A 17851-nucleotide genomic window follows, 5' to 3' on the forward strand; every position below is an offset into this window, starting at 1 on the left:
AAATAAATTGTAGCAAAATTTTAATTATTCTTCAATGAAATTTCCTGTTTCTGTAGCAATGAAAGTTTATTATTTACTGTGATTAACCAACAGCTGTGATCAACAGTCCCATCAGAGTTATTTGAAGCCAAAATTTGAATTTAAAAAAAAAATTAGTTTTCAAAAATCCATCAAAATTTAGGGGTAAATATGTCACCATTAATATTATTTATGGTAAAACTTCTAACATTTACCTAATTATAAAAAAATAATTCAAACTGTGAATGCCATTCCTGCCTCTTGAAAAAAATTACCAAAAGTGAAATTTCACCCTCTTTCATGTTCAACTTTATTGTTATTTTCTCATAGAAAAAAGAGAGATAGGCAAATAAACCACTAGACCAATCTTTTACCTTGAAAAATATTATTAAATTGCTTTTTGTTTCTCCTTCCAGGACCAATAGTTTTTTATTTATGATTTTTTCCGTAAACCCTTAAAAATCACAAAAATAGGTGTCCACACCGTAACAAAAATGGCCACCACAGGTAAATTGGTTAAATAAAAAATTTAAGGTTCTCAGATATGTAGGAAAGAAGTGGGTAAATTTCAATTTTTTTTTTAATTTATTAAGCAACCAGCTTATGTTTTTTTGGGACTCTTCAAATGGATTGACCCGTAGATAAAGGAATTTAATTATCCCTTTTTGAGTATGTCAAACAACCATACTATTGAACCATTTCAGAGTCAGTATTACACTGAATAGATTTGTTTGTTACATATTTATTATGCCTACTACGCTCATATAAATTAAAATGTTAACTTTTGAAACTCCCTCATAAACTCAAAATGAGTTTTTAAAATCCAAATATGGGCTGGCTGCCAGATCATTAACTGATGCCCATAAGTATGAATTGCATAGATCAATATTAAGAAAATTAAATATGTTAACTTATCCTTATGTTTATATCTATGAACATGCAGTCTTTGGTGAAAAGAATGATCACTTATTTAAAAAAATACCTTTATTCACCTTTACCAAACCAGACAACGGAACTGTTTTCATATAACTCAAAACAATTTTCTGGCTTACAAGAAAAGGCCTTATTATGTTTTTTTGTCATTTTTAATAAATTGCCAAACCATTTGAAAAATCTACCTACCGGTTTATTAAAAATAGAATTAAAAGTTTTTATTTTTATTGAAGTTTTAAAATATTATTTGAATTATTTTATATATATTTTTGTACTTAATGTGTACCTTCATGTATTTACTTTAACACTATTTCATTACTTTATATTTTAAGTGATTGATATGAACTTTAATTACATCTAGTTTTTATCTTATAATCTGTTTTATATTTATAATTTATCTTATAATATATTGTCATTTGCCAATCAGAATAAAATATATATTTGTGCTAAATTTTAACTTTTTTGGTGAACGGGTTTTCAAGGTGCAACGCTAAAATTGTTTAGAAATAATATTCAATATCCTCACCCCTAAATCTGTTTGACTTAAACATTTTGAAATTTTAAATAACTTTATAGGAAATTTCATCAAATAAAGCTCAATTTTCTACAAACACTATACAAAAAAGTTGGTAAAGTATTGCATGACTTTTCCAACTATTAATTATAGAAATTAAAAGAGTTAGAACAAAAAAACAAAATATAAATTAAAAGAGTTAGACGCAAAAACAGAATATAAATTTTTCAGGGGGGGAATAGATTTTAAGAAAACCTTTTTTGAAATTACTAATATTTGTTAAGCTAAACAAATTTGCAAAGTTTTCTCTAAATCTAATACCCTCTTTAATAAAGGCTAAAATAAGAAAAAGAAAATTTTCAAAAACGTTTTCTGCATTTTAGGTCTGGGGGTCTAAAAGTTAAAAAGAATGTAGACATTACTTCATAGCTCTATATATGAAGTATAAACATTTAAAGTTAAAAAACTTATTTAAATGAAAGGGAGATAGAGCAAAAGAACAAAAAATAAATATTTCAAATTTAAGATGGGTGGGGTTGATTTTTTGGAAAACAAATTTGGGATTATTTATATATATGCATTATAGGTAACAAATTTATTTTAATATATATAATTTTCTCTAAAATGCCTCTGAAGAAAATCAAAATCTGGTTTTTTTCGTGATATCCCCATCCCCATTATCCATGTCTCACTTATAGAAATATTTGAGCCTAATTTGCAAATTAGTTAGTTCAATCCTGAGATATAATGCCAAAAGCAGTACAACACACATGCTTTTTTGATCTAGATTAACTAGTTGGATGCTGAAACGTAAAGTTTTTAAAAAAAATTTGACATCACAACTTTGATTACTTTCCCCTTTAATATAGCTATTATAACTATTTATATTTACCAGGAAAGTAAAAATCAAAAATTAAAAATAGTGAAAACTACCCCAATTTTTTAATATTTCACAAAATTTAATGTATTCCATGTTCCATTTATTTATTTATTTCCAAATATATGGGAAAAATCCCATTGATATAATTAAATTATAATAATAAAATAAATAATGTTAGGTAACAATTCAAAATAAATCATTCATGCTGCAAAATATTTTTTGAAAATAAATCTGTAGAATATAGATCAGAATTATAAATAACAAACCAATTGCAATGGTACGGTATGGTAGACGACTAATTATTGAGCGCCAAATTACACTCCTCGACAAGTAAAAATTGCAATTATTAGCTCTTAATAAACGACCACATATGTAAAGATTGAACAATTATAGAAATTCAGTAAAATTATATTGTTTTATAAGTAAATCTTTTTGTAAAGAAGATCCACTCTTTCCATAGCATTTTCAATATTAGGTGTCTTAAATAAATTAGAGATGTTTGTAAAATCGTCAATCAGAATAATGCATCAGAGAACCAGTTCTAAATACCAAGTAATGTAAGAAAGAATGACAAGGTTCTTTAAGTAATTGGATAAAGTTAATGAAATTCAGATTAGTTCTAATGGGTTCAATCGCTATAGAACTGGTCACATTAACATGCTTTTTTCTGAGTGCGAAGGTTATGTTAATGATAATTATAGAATATTGGTTATTCAAGGATTCAGATTGGATGGAAGGGTAATTCATGAGTTTGACTGGGAGCCAGTAAGTGAAGCTGATGACAACGGAGCGGTTATGAGGTTATCCAGGTCCTCCTTTTTTAACATTAATAATCACTTCATTATGTTTTTGATCATGATTAATGATCTGTCTCTGGGTCTCAATTCTTCTCCAGTTTTGTATGCTGATGATACTGCTCTCATTGTTGGTCATTATTATTTAAGTGAATTTGGGGGAAAGCAGGCACAGATCCTATTAAGGGCTAAGAAATAATTTTTCTCCAATGGGTTTACATTACATGAAAACAAAACCCAAGTGATGATGTTTGGTCTGAAGAAAATTGAATGATGATGGTGATGGTGTTAATTTCTGGGCTTTCATTTGGATCTCACTTACTTGGAAATCACATGTTTCATTTGATGCAATAAACTCTGGAGAGTTTATTGCATCAAATGAAACTCAGAAGAGGCACTGAAAATTATTATCAATAAACCACCTAATGGACACTAAGACATTGTAAAACTAAAGATTTTAACTGATTGCAATCTTTATATTTATTATAGTTTGTTGGAGGTTAAATGTAGTTTGAGAAATATTGATCAGAAATTAAATGTATATAGGTATAACATGAGAAATAAACATGACATTAATGTTCCTTATAGCCGTACTAATTTAAAGCATAGCTGGTCTGTAAGAGGTGTTAGATTTCTTAATACCCTTCCTAAGCAAGTGAAGAAAGCTCCTTTGAAAATATTTAAACTAAAGTTATTTGACTGGATTGTTATGAACCCTTTTTAATCTTTTTATGAGTTCCTTGAGCGTAAAATTGATGTTGACTTAAGTTGATTTTGTTTTTTGGCTTATTACTCTTTCTTTTATACGACACTTTCTGTTATACCTGAATGGTTGGTCAGTGAATAAACAGATTATTATGCTCGTATAAAAATATCTGTACCAATAAATTTAAAAGAAAAAATTAACTAGTTTTTAATTGAAACAGATTTAACTGTATGTGTTTCATAAGGAAATACAAGGTAGAAGGTTATGCTGTATTTGAAATACAATAAATTACTGTAAAAATATATTTTGAAATCATACCTTTTCAATTTCCAGCCGATCTCCAGATGGAATTATATAAATAAAATTAGAGATATCATTTGTGTTTAATTTCAACTCAATAGCTTTATCGACAAAAGTCTTAAGATTTTTCATTTCTATATTAATTTGAATTAAACGACCAGTTAGATTATGTATTAAATTATCTGTATCAGCACGTGTATTAACATTGCAATGAAAATATAGTGGCAAAATACCATTGTATATATATTTGAATTCAGTCGCTGATAAATTGGATCCTTTCCATAATCTACCATAAAAAAAGGTAGTACATACAGCAAAAAGTGAGTAATGTACATTTTTAATATCTTTTGTTAAAATTGCATCAAAAATAAACTTTTTTATATGTTCTAGTTTAAATTTTTTTAATTCAGTTTTATAAATACTGTAATATGTTTTAAATCCCAATTCATCAGTATCTTTAATATTAAATCTTTTTCCGATTGCAGAAATATGATTAATTATGTTATATCTACCAGTTTTCATCAAACATGCGATATCATAACCATATTTAAATAATAAGCCAATTTCCATGTTACTCCAAGCATTTGAGAGCAATTTACCTATAAATTTTGTTATTTCAATAGTTGGCCATTCTGTGTTTCCTGTTGCACTGTTTTTAGCTTCTTGCACTATGCTGATAAAAACATCTATCAAAAAATAATAAGTGGCACGGCTGTAAAAAAAAATTATGTGATCAAAAACCATTTCTAGTTAATTAATTGATAATATTCTATTGAATGTAGCATTGGTAGTAGTTACATCAGACTGGCCAAACCAATACAAATTTTATTTATTTAAAATTATTGTGAAGCAATTATTATTAGCCACACAGTGCACAATAATTTTTATAATAATGTTAATGATAAGTTCTCTGTTAACCATAAAGTGAAATTTTGGCATATTTTAGTAAATGGAAAGTTCTCTTGGGATAATCAAATTGATTTTATTTGCACAAAATGAAATCTTTCTTTTTTTCTTTGAAGTGTCTTAATAAAACATTAAGCTTATTAATATTACTCGTATTAAATAATTGTTATTCTTACATATCATACATTCTTGTCTGAATTATAATATCGTGTGTTGGTACACTACAAAATGTCAAATAAGTTTTCACAATACAAAAACAGATCATTAACTCATTGTTTGGTGACCCCATAAGTATAAATCATGAATACATATTTAGAAAATTAAAAACGTTAACTTATCCTTGTATTTACATTTATGAATTTGTAATCTTTATTAAAAAGACCTCTCTAAAATGTAGCAATATCCACCTTTTTCAAATTAGAAAACAGAACTGTTTTCATATAACACAATGACATGCTTAGGCTTACGACAAGAATCTTATTTTAACTCTGTTGCGACTTTTAAAAAATGACTGAACCGATTAAAAAAGTTTTCCGCCAATTTATTTTAAAATTCTTATTAAAAAAACTGAGTTTTTTATATCTATTCAACATGTGCAAAAATGTGTGCTCAAATAATTTTCAATAAGCCTTTTGAATTATGAATTAATTTGTAATTATTTTTTACATTCAATATTTCCACACACTTACCGTAACATTATTTCAGGTGTTTATATTTTAAATAACTAATAAGGACTTTAATCAAATTTTATCTTTTAATTGTGTATTCTATAATGCTGCTTTGATCAGGGTTTTATCATGTTTTCCCTTAATCCATCCAGTAAAATGCTGTGGCAGTAGATATTTTTATTCATGTTGTAACACATCTACCCATCCTAATATGATCTATACAAAGTTTTATTTGAGCCAATAAAAATAAAGGACTTTTATATTTTATGACATTGATTTCTTCTATGTCAGCGTTTCTCAGCTATTCTGTGATTATGGGACAGATGATCCACAAGCAGACTTAAATTAAATTGAAAATCACCCAGACAAACAAATAATAACTTGAAACATGTTTTTAGAATTACTTTTATGATAAATTTCTGCAGGTTCATAATTTATTTCTGGCTTACATTCACAAGAACAAAGTTTTTCTGTTGTAAAGAGAATAGTTGATTGAGCTATCAAGTCGCAGTGGACCTAAAATGCAATTCTGTGATCTTGGTTTGGCCTGATTTTGTATCTCACTTCAATGCGAGGAGAATTTACTAAATTATCTAAAGAAGGGTTGAAAATCATCATCTAGTTTTCAACAACCTATCTTTGTAAGAAGGATTTTCAACATTCCTTCAAATAAAACAAAAAATTAAATAAATCACTTTAATGTAAGTGTAAATCTTTGACTGATGTTGACCAATATTGAGCATTGATAACCAGGAAGTTTGTAAGTGCCAACAAGTACATCTTATTAAAAGTAAATAACATAATTATATCATAACTTACTTGTTTAATAAAGACAAAATCATTGTTCAATGATGCATTACTTTAAACAGTTTATTTCCATTTAATTAATTATTTTTCATATATATTGAAAACATGATTTTAGAATTATTATGTTAATAAATGACATAGTATGTCCCAATTGCTGGAAATGCCCATTTAGGTAGAAGAATGAGGCCTACTTAACAGTGGTTCATAGAATATTTGAGACATTTTACCAGTCCTATTGCTTAAGAAGGTTGAGAAACATAACTCTATATGGCCTTCAGGTGACATGTTTGTTGAGTAATCTATAGATCATCACTTTTTTAATACCTTCTCAATAATTCTGCCGAATTTCTGCTTCTTAGCCGTCGATTATATAAAACTAATAATGAGAGGTTTTCCATAACCATTTTCACTCCTTTATGAGCAAGCGAAAAAAATCTCTTCATAAAAGTATCCAGTCGTGGAACCCTTTCAAAATAATCGTTACTATATTTTCTTTGATACCAACTTTAGAATAATTCCAGGAAAAGGAGAATTAGTGATAAATGAGTCAATGAGGTTTTAATTATGTGTATGTAAATAAATATACATAAGTAAATAAATAAATCAGGCAAAATTTTCACCAAAGTAAAATAGTAAAATTTTGGTTTGTTTTACTCAAATATCTTTAAAAAATAAAATAAATGTGTAAAAACTAGTATCAAAAGCCAAAAGGGGAGAAAATTTTACACAAAAAAGGTTTTCTTTGTTATTTTTATAATTGCGAATTTTAAATAAATGATTTCATTAAGAAGTTTGAAGAAGACAATAAAAAAAAATAATCTTTAGAGAGACTGCAAAAAAAATCATTTTAAAGAGGAAAAGTTTGACTTTCAATTTCATGTTTCAATACTTAATATAAGTAACAATTAACAGTTAACTTATCTTTTATCTGTGATTATGTGTATTAACTATATTTTATATTTGGTATGATATTCCGTTTTCTTGTGACAAATAAATAAATCTTTTATTCTGATCGATACATAATTATGCATTATGTAGATCACATCAGGAGTGAGTAGATATACTAATCTACAGATAAAAATCACACTTTCCCAGAATTTATCTGATGGTTTAATAAGTGATTTATTTCAGTTACAAAAAATAACTACAAATAGATCAAAATTCAGAAGACGTTATTGAAAATTATTTGAGCATAAATTTACGTAAATGTTGAATGGAATACAGAAAATTCACGAGTTTTATCAATTTTTTTATTAGTATTGTTTAAAGATTTATTGACAAAGCAAAATTATTTCTTTAAAAGAAAATCTTTTAATTGTATTTTGAATAAATAGATCGGTGGGAAGACTTTTTAAATGGTTCAGTAATTTATTAAAAAAGGTAATGACAACAAAATAAGACCGCTTATCACAAACCAAAGTATTGTGTTGAGTTGCACAAAAACAGTTCTGTTGTTAGAATTAATCCACCGGGTTGGTCTAGTGATGAACGCGTCTTCCCAAATCAGCTGATTTGGAAGTCGAGAGTTCCAACGTTCAAGTCCTAGTAAAGGGAGTTACTTTTACACGGATTTGAGTACTAGATCGTGAATACCGGTGTTCTTTGGTAGTTGAGTTTCAATTAACCACACATCTCAGGAACGGTAAAAACTGAGATGTACTAGACTACACTCATACATATCATCCTCATTCATCCTCTGAAGTAATACCTGAACGGTAATTCCCGGAGGCTAAAACAGGGGGAAAAATTAGTTCTGTTCTTAGGATACCGGATCGGAGGCAGGATATGTGAAACGAACAAAGAATAAAATTTATTCAACTCAACATGAATAAAATGGTGACGGCACATGACCTCGCTTGGAAGACGGCAGATTTTTTACCGGCTGTTAAACCAGATATCAAGTCGATTTCCTCTGACAACTGGTATACAAATGAATTGCAGGACACTGCGGTCGGAAATGTGTCGAGCCGTTGGGCGACCTTTGATACTAAACACGGTAGAGTCATTATAGTAATGAGACTGTCTGTGTACGTAATCAATTGCGGGTATATTCGCAACCGGGTTGGTCTAGTGGTTAACGCGTCTTCCCAAATCAGCTGATTTGGAAGTCAAGAGTTCCAGCGTTCAAGTCCTAGTAAAGCCAGTTATTTTTACACGGATTTGAATTTAGATCGTGGATACCGGTGTTCTTTGGTGGTTTGGCTTCAATTAACCACACATCTCAGGAATGGTCGAACTGAGAATGTACAAGACTATACTTCATTTACACTCATACTTATCATCCTCATTCATCCTCTGAAGAATTATCTAAACGATAGTTACCGGAGGCTAAACAGGAAAAAGAAAGGGTATATTCGCAAAATTGTGACGACGATAGATATGTAGAATTTCTAAACGAGCTGGAAGATACGATCAGAGCGGAAAGAAAACCGGTAATCCTTACGGGGGATTTTAACGCTGAAGCGTTCGAACTTGGTGCACCGGATCCACGCTACGTGGTTACAAACTGGCGGCAATTTTAAATGCACTTAACATGTCACTTATCATGGAGGTTATCAATACACCGGGGATCTGAACATTCGTGGGTCGCGGTAGCGGCTCGGTAGTCGACTTTACGGCCATTTCGAGCAACAGTATTGGGAAGCTAACTTCGTGGCGCATACTACAGGAAGATTTTACAAGTGACCATCTAGGAATTTTTTTTAAGTCAACGGTACAACGAAGGAGACAAAGATGGAAGCCTACGATGATTCAATCACGCGCCTTTGCTCAGGCAGTAGAAGGAAAAATGAACGTAATAAGAGACAGAAGTCCGGATGGATTCCTTACGATAGTAAGGAATGCTTGAAGAATGTGTTAGACTAAGACCACCACCAGCACGGGAGAGAAGGAACATATATTGATGGACGCCTGAAATCGTGATACTGAGAGCATCAATGTGGGCAGGTCGCAGGAAATTACAAAGAGCTAGAAGGAACAGGTTCGACGAGATTACGCGAGTTGAAATTCGGTTTAAAAATTCCCGCGAAGAATTTAGTGCAACGGTCAAAGCTTCCAAAAGAGCGGCATGGAAGCGTTTTGTATCAGAGTTGGAAGACAATGTACGGGGGCGGGCGTACAGGATTATTATTAAAAGGTTCGGTACGCCTCCCCCCTCAAAGCTTACGAGAACAGATTCGACAAGCAACCGAAAGGCTATTTATTATTAGAGCAGATGAACAAGTGATAAAACCAGATTTCGATAGAAGACGTTTTTTCCATGGACGAATTTCAACGGGCAATTCCTGTTTTAACCCCCCCCCCCCACAATAAAAGTCCGGTTCCTGATGGGGTGCCAAGTGTCCTGCTAAAAGATTTGACTAAGACATATCCATGGAGAGTTCTAGAAGTATTTAACGAAGCGCTGGAGAGGGGCAGCTTCCTCAGAACATGGAAAACCGGTATTTTACTGTTAATCTCCGAACAAGAAATAAAGAATACGGCGCCGGCACTCCGGCCTATATGTCTTCTACCGACAGTCGGCATATTATATGAGAGGTTGATAGCGGACAGAATGGGAGAAGAAATCAGAGCGACTGGAGGCTTATCTCAAGCACAATTCGGATTTATACAGGGTAGATCCACCGTTGACGCCTTGAGAAGAGTGGTGTCGTAATCTAGCGATTACTGGCAGATGAAAAATTAGTACTATCCGTGTCAGCGTGGTGATCACATAATAGAGATGACGAAGCAAGCGAAATACTTAGGGATTTAATTCCAGCAGTCAGGAGCATACAACAAGCATATTGAAGAAATTACAATAAAAGAAGAAAAAACAATAAATTCCCTAGGTCGACTGACGGAACACAAATGAGGGGGGGGATCCCAAAGCATCAAAACGTAAAGTGATATCGGCTGCTATGATATCTATTATATTATATGAGACTCCCGCGTTGTCACAGCTTTAATACACAGAGGAATATAAGAAGATTGAATTCATTACAAATAAGATTGAATCTAAAGATCTCTTCTGCTTACAGAACGTTGTCTACCGTCGTGGCGGGAATCCTTGCGTGGATCTCGCCGATTCATCTTCTGGCAAGGAAGCGTAAACGTATATATGATAGTATGAATCGCCAAGTTGCGGCTGAAATGATATTACAAGTCTGGAAGACGATGTGTGATATAGCCCATAATAGTTTGTGGACCAAACGACTGATACCCAGACTGCGCCCATGGTTGGAGAGAGGTCACGAGGAGTGGGATATTACATCTTCCAGTTTCTCTCTGGCCATGGGGAATTTGGAGATTATTTAAACAGATTCAAGAAAAGAGAATTTGATAATCGTGTTACTTGGGTTACCTGACTTGCCACAGCACACACGCTTCGTTCGCGAAAAGTGGTTGGGCATCAGAGTAAGAGAACAAATCACGAATATTACCCCAGATACCGTAATAAGCTTGTGGTGCACAGGAGTGGAGAAAAATAAAGAACGTGATTACCGTAATATTAGATACGAAAGAATCAGATAGCAAGAGCTGGCTGCAGGAAATAATATAAAATTAAAAGACAACCGGCGGCTGGAGATGGACCCGGGAACGATATAGTCGGGTCCGGATTACCCCTCTCTGGTTGGCCGGTGGTAAACAAAGACGAAACCCACAGCAATCATCTTGCCTTGATAAGTTTATGAATAGAAATTGATGGTAGATAAAGAAGAAGCTCTCTATGGATAGTTTTAACCCAGGCAGAAAATACGATGGAAAATAAGGAGGTGAATAGAGGAAACAGATAAAGGGATAGGAATAAAAATTTTAAAAAACCGAGTCCCGACAGCCAGGGAGAGGCCGAGAACGACTTAGTCGGGGCCGCACTACCACACTCTGGTTTGTTAGAGGGATGGCAAGAGAAGAAATCTCAAAAGATCCGAACCGGCGAGCCGACCTACCGTACCGGACATACAGTCGGCGGGTGAGGAGGCTCGTTAGAGTCAAAGAACACTCTGTTTGGGCCGTGCTAAGCTTTAATGCAAATCCATCCCAAGTAGAGCGGAGAAAAAAAAAATTCTGTTGTTAGGCTTAACAGAAGTGAATATTGTTATTTTTCGAATAACTGGCAGTTCTTTTTAATAAATATAATACAATCATAAACAAATGTAAAAATATCATTCTCTACTTTTCAAGAAAATAGCTTTTAAACTTTATGATTACTTTTCATACTTGAACATTAATGGAATTTTTTTTTTATTACTATTTTCTTTATGCTTTAATAATAATAATCTTGATAATTTAATAAGTTAAAAAATAAAAAAATTGAAAAGTTCAAAAATTCCAATGTATGTAGATCCTGAATCCATAGGGGAAGACACCCTCGATATGATGGTTTCGGTCGCCACACCAACCCCTCTGTACCTAGCCCTTATGGACTTTATCGGAAATCACCTTCAGTACCTCGGCAATGACATCTTTCAGCCAAGCCTAAGACAGGATGCCACTGATGGAAATGCCACAAGCAACATTCCCATCGGTGTACTACTAACTAACATAAACTCCAAACAAAACACATCTAGCTAAGTCTCGAACAAGAATGAATGACTTTCTAAGAACTAAGGAACTGAACTCTACCTACCTGAAAGGTAAAAATGAATTCGACACACAACAAATCATAAAACGCAACACAAAAAACCTAACAAAACATAACAACAACAATAAATAAAGTAACACAACATAACCAGCGAAATAAAAAAATATATATGTACAAATAATTTACAGAGAAACAGAATATTTTTAGCAAAAAAAGTGAAATTGAGACTAAACAGTATTAAAATATTTATTATTATAAACATTATGATAGTAAAATAATTATTTTTGTTAAAATAAAATAATGATATTGAAAAAGTATAATTTTGTTTTTAAAGATAAGAAACAATATCTATAAAAATTATTTTGTAAAACATTGTAAAGAAAATAATATTAATTTGTTAATAACAGACAAAAAAATTTCCCTCTTGAAACTAGAATATTTTCAGTAAAAAAATAATCTTGAGTAATAAATTTCTTCAGCATGAAAGTCAATACCTTCAACAAAATCTTCTAAATTATCTAAAAACTTTATCCTACCAATAGAGACTATAATTTCATGGTACTGTCCCTAAAAAGTATTGTGCTTCACTAGGAATGTGTTTCATTGATTTTAACAAATCTTTAATTTTTACGTCTGACAAGATCTTGTCATTAGGCCACAGCTCAGTCAATTAAAACAAGCTAATACTGTCAATTTTCATTAAACACTTTTATGAATGTCTACTTTTTGCAAATCTTTATTGCTTGTCGGATAATTTCTAAAAATAATGTAAGCCGGATTCATCCTTAACTACTTTTATTTCATGGCTTCTCCATAATGATGTTTTATTTTATCATAATGATGTAGTCTATAACAGCATATAATCTTTACTGAATTTTTAATAAATACTAGATATCTCTAAATTCTGAATAATTTGATAAATATGTATCCCCAAAATCATAATATTTTTTGTAGCCACTGGTGATTTAACAGGCAGTATTTTAATAGGAGAATATGTCTGATTCTGTTCCCTGCAAGAATCAGATAACATATACAGTTCATTAACCGGGGTCTTAATATTTTTCCTAATATACTTAAGTAAACATACAATACAGCTTCTTGAGCTTCATACCTTGCTACATTTTCACACCAGATTATTAAATATACCTGTCTTTGTACTTCCAACATGAATACCTAAATTATATAAGTTTAACTGATGTATATAATGCATCATGTAAGCCGGTTGACTCCTTCTTGCAATTCTTTATTGCTTATCTATGTCCAAATATACAGGTTAACATGTTTAATTCCCTAATATTGGTTGAAATGATTCATTCTTACGGGTGCCAAACAATAATCTGGTTTTTTGTATCTTAAAAACTTGTTCTAACTTTTTGAGGTAATCCCAAATGATTATAATATTGTCAAACCAGTTGCTCATGTATACTATTAATTTAGGAGTATTTAACGTTTTTTTTTAGTTACAGTGTAATCTTGTTATAACACTGTTTTGAATATGATTCAGCAAATTTTTTTTCTAATTTAAACATTCCTTAATCACAATTAAATCCAAAGTGGCAACTTCAACTCGGTTCCATTTTGGTGTAAACCTCATTTAAAGATAATGATTCAAGTAGCTTATTTGTATTGTATATCTACATACAGCACTGGCAATAGCCTAGTTGCAAGCATTCCAGTCTCATAATTGAGAAATTTAATAACCTCTAGTTTGGGTCTATGTGTCATTTTTTAAGCTTTAATTTTCTTACATATACATAAATGCAGATGACTTATTTTAATTTCAAAGCGGCTTATTGAGCTAGTATCATTTCTTCTTTTTCATATGGTTTTCATTTTTCTTGTTCATTTTATTATATAGATGAGTTTTTATTACATAATATTTAAAACAATGATATTCAAAAGAATATGGAAAAAACTACATAAATTTCATGTTGGCTGAATATTATTTTATTTGAATATAACAAATTATTAACCTAACAAACAAATTTTGTTTATAATATTTGAAAAAATTAAAATAAATAGATTTTTTTTCATTTTCAGCTTACAAAAATATCTATATATATTTTCTTTTTTTATTATCATCTTGCAGATTGTAAGAGAGAAAATAAAAATAAATTCAATTTTTTCAACTTTTACAAAACAAAATCTGTTTTTTGCCTACTACTTGTTAATCCTTCATTCCTCATGGAAGCCCTATTCCCACATGTTCATAAAGTTTATTAGTTTAATATTCTTATATTCAAATAAAATATTAATCAGAAAACATGAAATTCATAGTTTTTTCCAGCTTCTTATAAACATAGTTATTACAAAAACTGTATAGTGAAAAATCATTTGCCTTACTATGTGTAAGAAGAAAATAAAGTTAAAAAAGAATTTAAGGAGACTTGAACCAGAGACTCAATTATGTGACTGAAACATTTGGCTACTGCCGGTGCTATTACTGTTGATAAACAAATAAGCGACTCAAAAAGCTTGGTATTTCTCCAAAACGGAGCCAAGTTGGAAGTTGCCATTTTAGATTTAAAATAAGATTCCCCTCCTACCATCCTGCAAAAGTTTATGACAATATACTCTGTTGTAAGCTGTCCTTGTTAGGAAAACATTTGTACCTGAAGTTAAATTTTGTTTTGTAAAAACTTTACATTCTGTTTAGACACTTGGTGAAAACAAACCGAATTACACACAAGTTGCCATTTAAACTTCTCTCACTTTCCACTACTGAAAGTGCTACTAAACTATGTAATATTAAGAATTACTTTATTTACCTCTTTTTAATAAAAGAAGTTGTACAATTAATTTTTTCATAATAATTTTGCCATAAAAGATCAACACTTTCTTCATTAGTTTCTATAATTAAATGAGAAACTATAACAGCATCAGAATATTGGCATACAGATATACATTTTTCAAAAACCTAAAACAAACAAATTAACATAAAATGTTAAATAATTTTTGACAAGAGCTAAATAGAACATTTTCAAGATTAAACTATTCAGTATGGCTGATTTTTGCCATCCAATGATTCTTTTTTCTTGACATTAGTGTTGTTCATTGACAATGTGAGTAATACAAAATTTCTCTAACGCAGATCCTACACATTTTCAGCTGTTGTTCTACTTCTCTATAAGCAATATTTATCCAACTCTAAATAATTCAAGACATGTACGTATCCAACAATGCAATCTGTAACCATTTCAGAAGTAATCTAGTGACTATAAGAATTCATCATCTACAATGAATTCAAATCTGAAGAGATAATCAGAAACAATATATTAATCAGAATAATAATGAGCTAAAACTTGTATCTTTTAAACAAAAAATTATTCGTTTTCTAAATAAAAAGAATCTCAATTCCAAAGCATCATTTCATAGATACAACAAAATTAAATCTGAATAAGAATCAACAGTTTTTTCGACAATGAATCATGTAATTTGTTTTATCATCGCAATGTAATTGTTTAAATGAGTAAATAAGCGATGATATTACTGCTGAAAAAAACCTTACACAGTTAAGCATCAATTCAATAGCTAAATAAAAAAAATACTTCTATAAATTTGAAATAAAGTTGAGTGAATGTCAAGCTTAAAGAACAAAAATTAAATTTTGGGAGTACATGGAGAAAGAGAAATTACAATAATATGTTATAAGGGACCCCTAGAAACAAAATGAAAATAAAAAGTCACGTAAAAATTCATTACTCAGAGAAATTACTAAATAAATAGTTATAAAAAAAGGTAAAAATAACAAGAAAATATAAACATCAGGTATACCAAATGAAACTGCACACCAATATTAAAAATATTTAATTTATTATGTTCAAATAACAACCGTAGAATAATTAATAGTATAATGATCTTTTTTATACAAGAGATGTCAATATGGCCATTTGACTGCATGCATACTTAAACATGTTTCAACATCTTCGAAAATACATGCTGAAGCACCGAAAGAGTAATATACAAAGTCAATTATGTTTTAATTTTTTTTCAGTACATCAGAATGTGAGGATTATTCTTGTAAACAAATGCTTTCATTGCTCCCCATAAATAAAAATATGTAGATGTAAGATCTGGGGATGTGAATGACCAGATGTGATTCAAAATGAGATTCAGCATTATAAATCAAAGCATCTCAATATCCCGCCAAAGAAGTGGCAAAACTTCTGCATCAGGAACAGTTATAGTTTTCTACAGTAAATTATAACTGTTATAATAAGTGATGTAAGTATCCACAGTAGGAAAGTATATGCATAGACAGTCAAAAGAGAAGCTAGTTAAAGCCCAGTATAAGAAGTATGTATTGAACCAAACACCAGCTAAAAGATAGAAATAAAGGTAAGCAAATATTCATTATTTTTTAATAAATGATTACAAATTTAAATATATATGTGTATTATTTGAAAATTGTAATTGACATACCTTAAAAATTTTATCATAATATTTTTTTTCAAGTCCTTTTGTTTCTGCAAGCTTAAAAACTTCTCCAAAGTCTGCTATACAAACTTGCTCATCATAATAATGTTTACAAAACATTACCATTTTCGTAGTGAATTCTAATTTTAAAGATTCGAATTCAGTTAGATTTAATTTGTGGGATTCTGATTTTGGGAGTTCTAATTCATTGGATATTGATTCAGAGCTTTTTACTTCATGGGTTTCTGATGTGGAGGGGTTTGAAACATCGTGTATTGATTTGGGGAGCTTTAAAGCCTTAGATTCTAATTTCAGGTCTCTTGATTCTTTGGATTCTGATTCATGGAGTTTAGATTCATTTGATTGTAATTCAGTGTCTTTTGAAACCTGAGGTTCTAATTTGGGGAGTTCTGGTTGAGTGGATTCTGACTTAAGATGTTTTGATTTATCAAGTTCTGATTCAGGTGATTTTGAAACATAGGATTCTTTGAGGAGTTTTGGTTCATCTGATGTTAATTCATTGGATCTTGTTTCTTGTGCGTCAATCACAAACTGACCATTATTTGTAATCAGAAATAATACAAAGCGTAACCAAATAATTCTTTTCATCTCCATACTTTCCCTTAAACAAAAATAAAAATATAACTGTACTATTAAATAAACATTAACATACATACAAAGAAATAAATACATTATACATATCAGTTAACATGCTACTTCATATGATGTCTTCTGAATCAACTGTCAATGATTCAACTGTTGTCAAGCTACTAGCAATTTTTAATACACAATTTCATTTATCATATCCCAGAAATACTCGTAAATTGCATAAAAAAGTAGAATATATAGTTTTCGGAGTCGTCGATCGCCACCAGGGGACGCCTTCCGGTCATCTAGATTCGGATAGTAGAGTGCCCGGGTATTCATGCAGTGGCTGTGTACATACCATATGTTTAGATCCGGCCCCTGCATGAAAAGAGACGGAAGTTTTTCAGGGGGTGAGAGCCCCGCACTGCCGTTAGTGCGGGCCTGACGGCGACTGGGAGATCTTTTTCCTCCCCCTACGGAAAACAAAAAAAAGCCACAATAATAATAATTGACCTGAAGTAGATAATCCCCACATCCGGAACGTAAGATCTACGTTCCACGTCCAGGGCGGAAACAACTGTACATATGTACTATTCATAATGCTGGCTAACGGGGTTCCGAGTGCTTTCTCTCGAAGATGGAATTTTCTTCGGCCTGATTCCACTTAACGGCCGTAATACAAGGACTGGATTTTCGACCACCTGCAGATATGAAAAACTTCAATGATTAAGGAAATGGATTCACACCATCTTTAGAGC

The 17851-nt window shown here is 31.0% G+C and overlaps 1 protein-coding gene across 3 annotated transcripts in view; it reads right to left on the reverse strand.

Annotated features, from left to right (window-relative positions):
* Nucleotides 1–17851, reverse strand: part of LOC142332874 (uncharacterized) — a 40016-nt gene that overhangs the window by 11802 nt on the left and 10363 nt on the right. For all 3 annotated transcript variants that reach the window (XM_075379560.1, XM_075379561.1, XM_075379559.1), the window contains 3 exons: nt 16512–17127; nt 14858–15006; nt 4164–4857 (listed from right to left, as the gene is read on the reverse strand). In XM_075379560.1, coding sequence (XP_075235675.1) covers nt 4164–4857; nt 14858–15006; nt 16512–17120 — 1452 coding nt within the window. In that variant the 5' untranslated portion in view covers nt 17121–17127. The remainder of the gene's footprint in view (nt 1–4163; nt 4858–14857; nt 15007–16511; nt 17128–17851) is intronic.

This window comes from Lycorma delicatula, chromosome 12, assembly GCF_047948215.1.
Source record: "Lycorma delicatula isolate Av1 chromosome 12, ASM4794821v1, whole genome shotgun sequence".
Classification (NCBI taxonomy): Eukaryota; Metazoa; Arthropoda; class Insecta; order Hemiptera; family Fulgoridae; genus Lycorma; species Lycorma delicatula.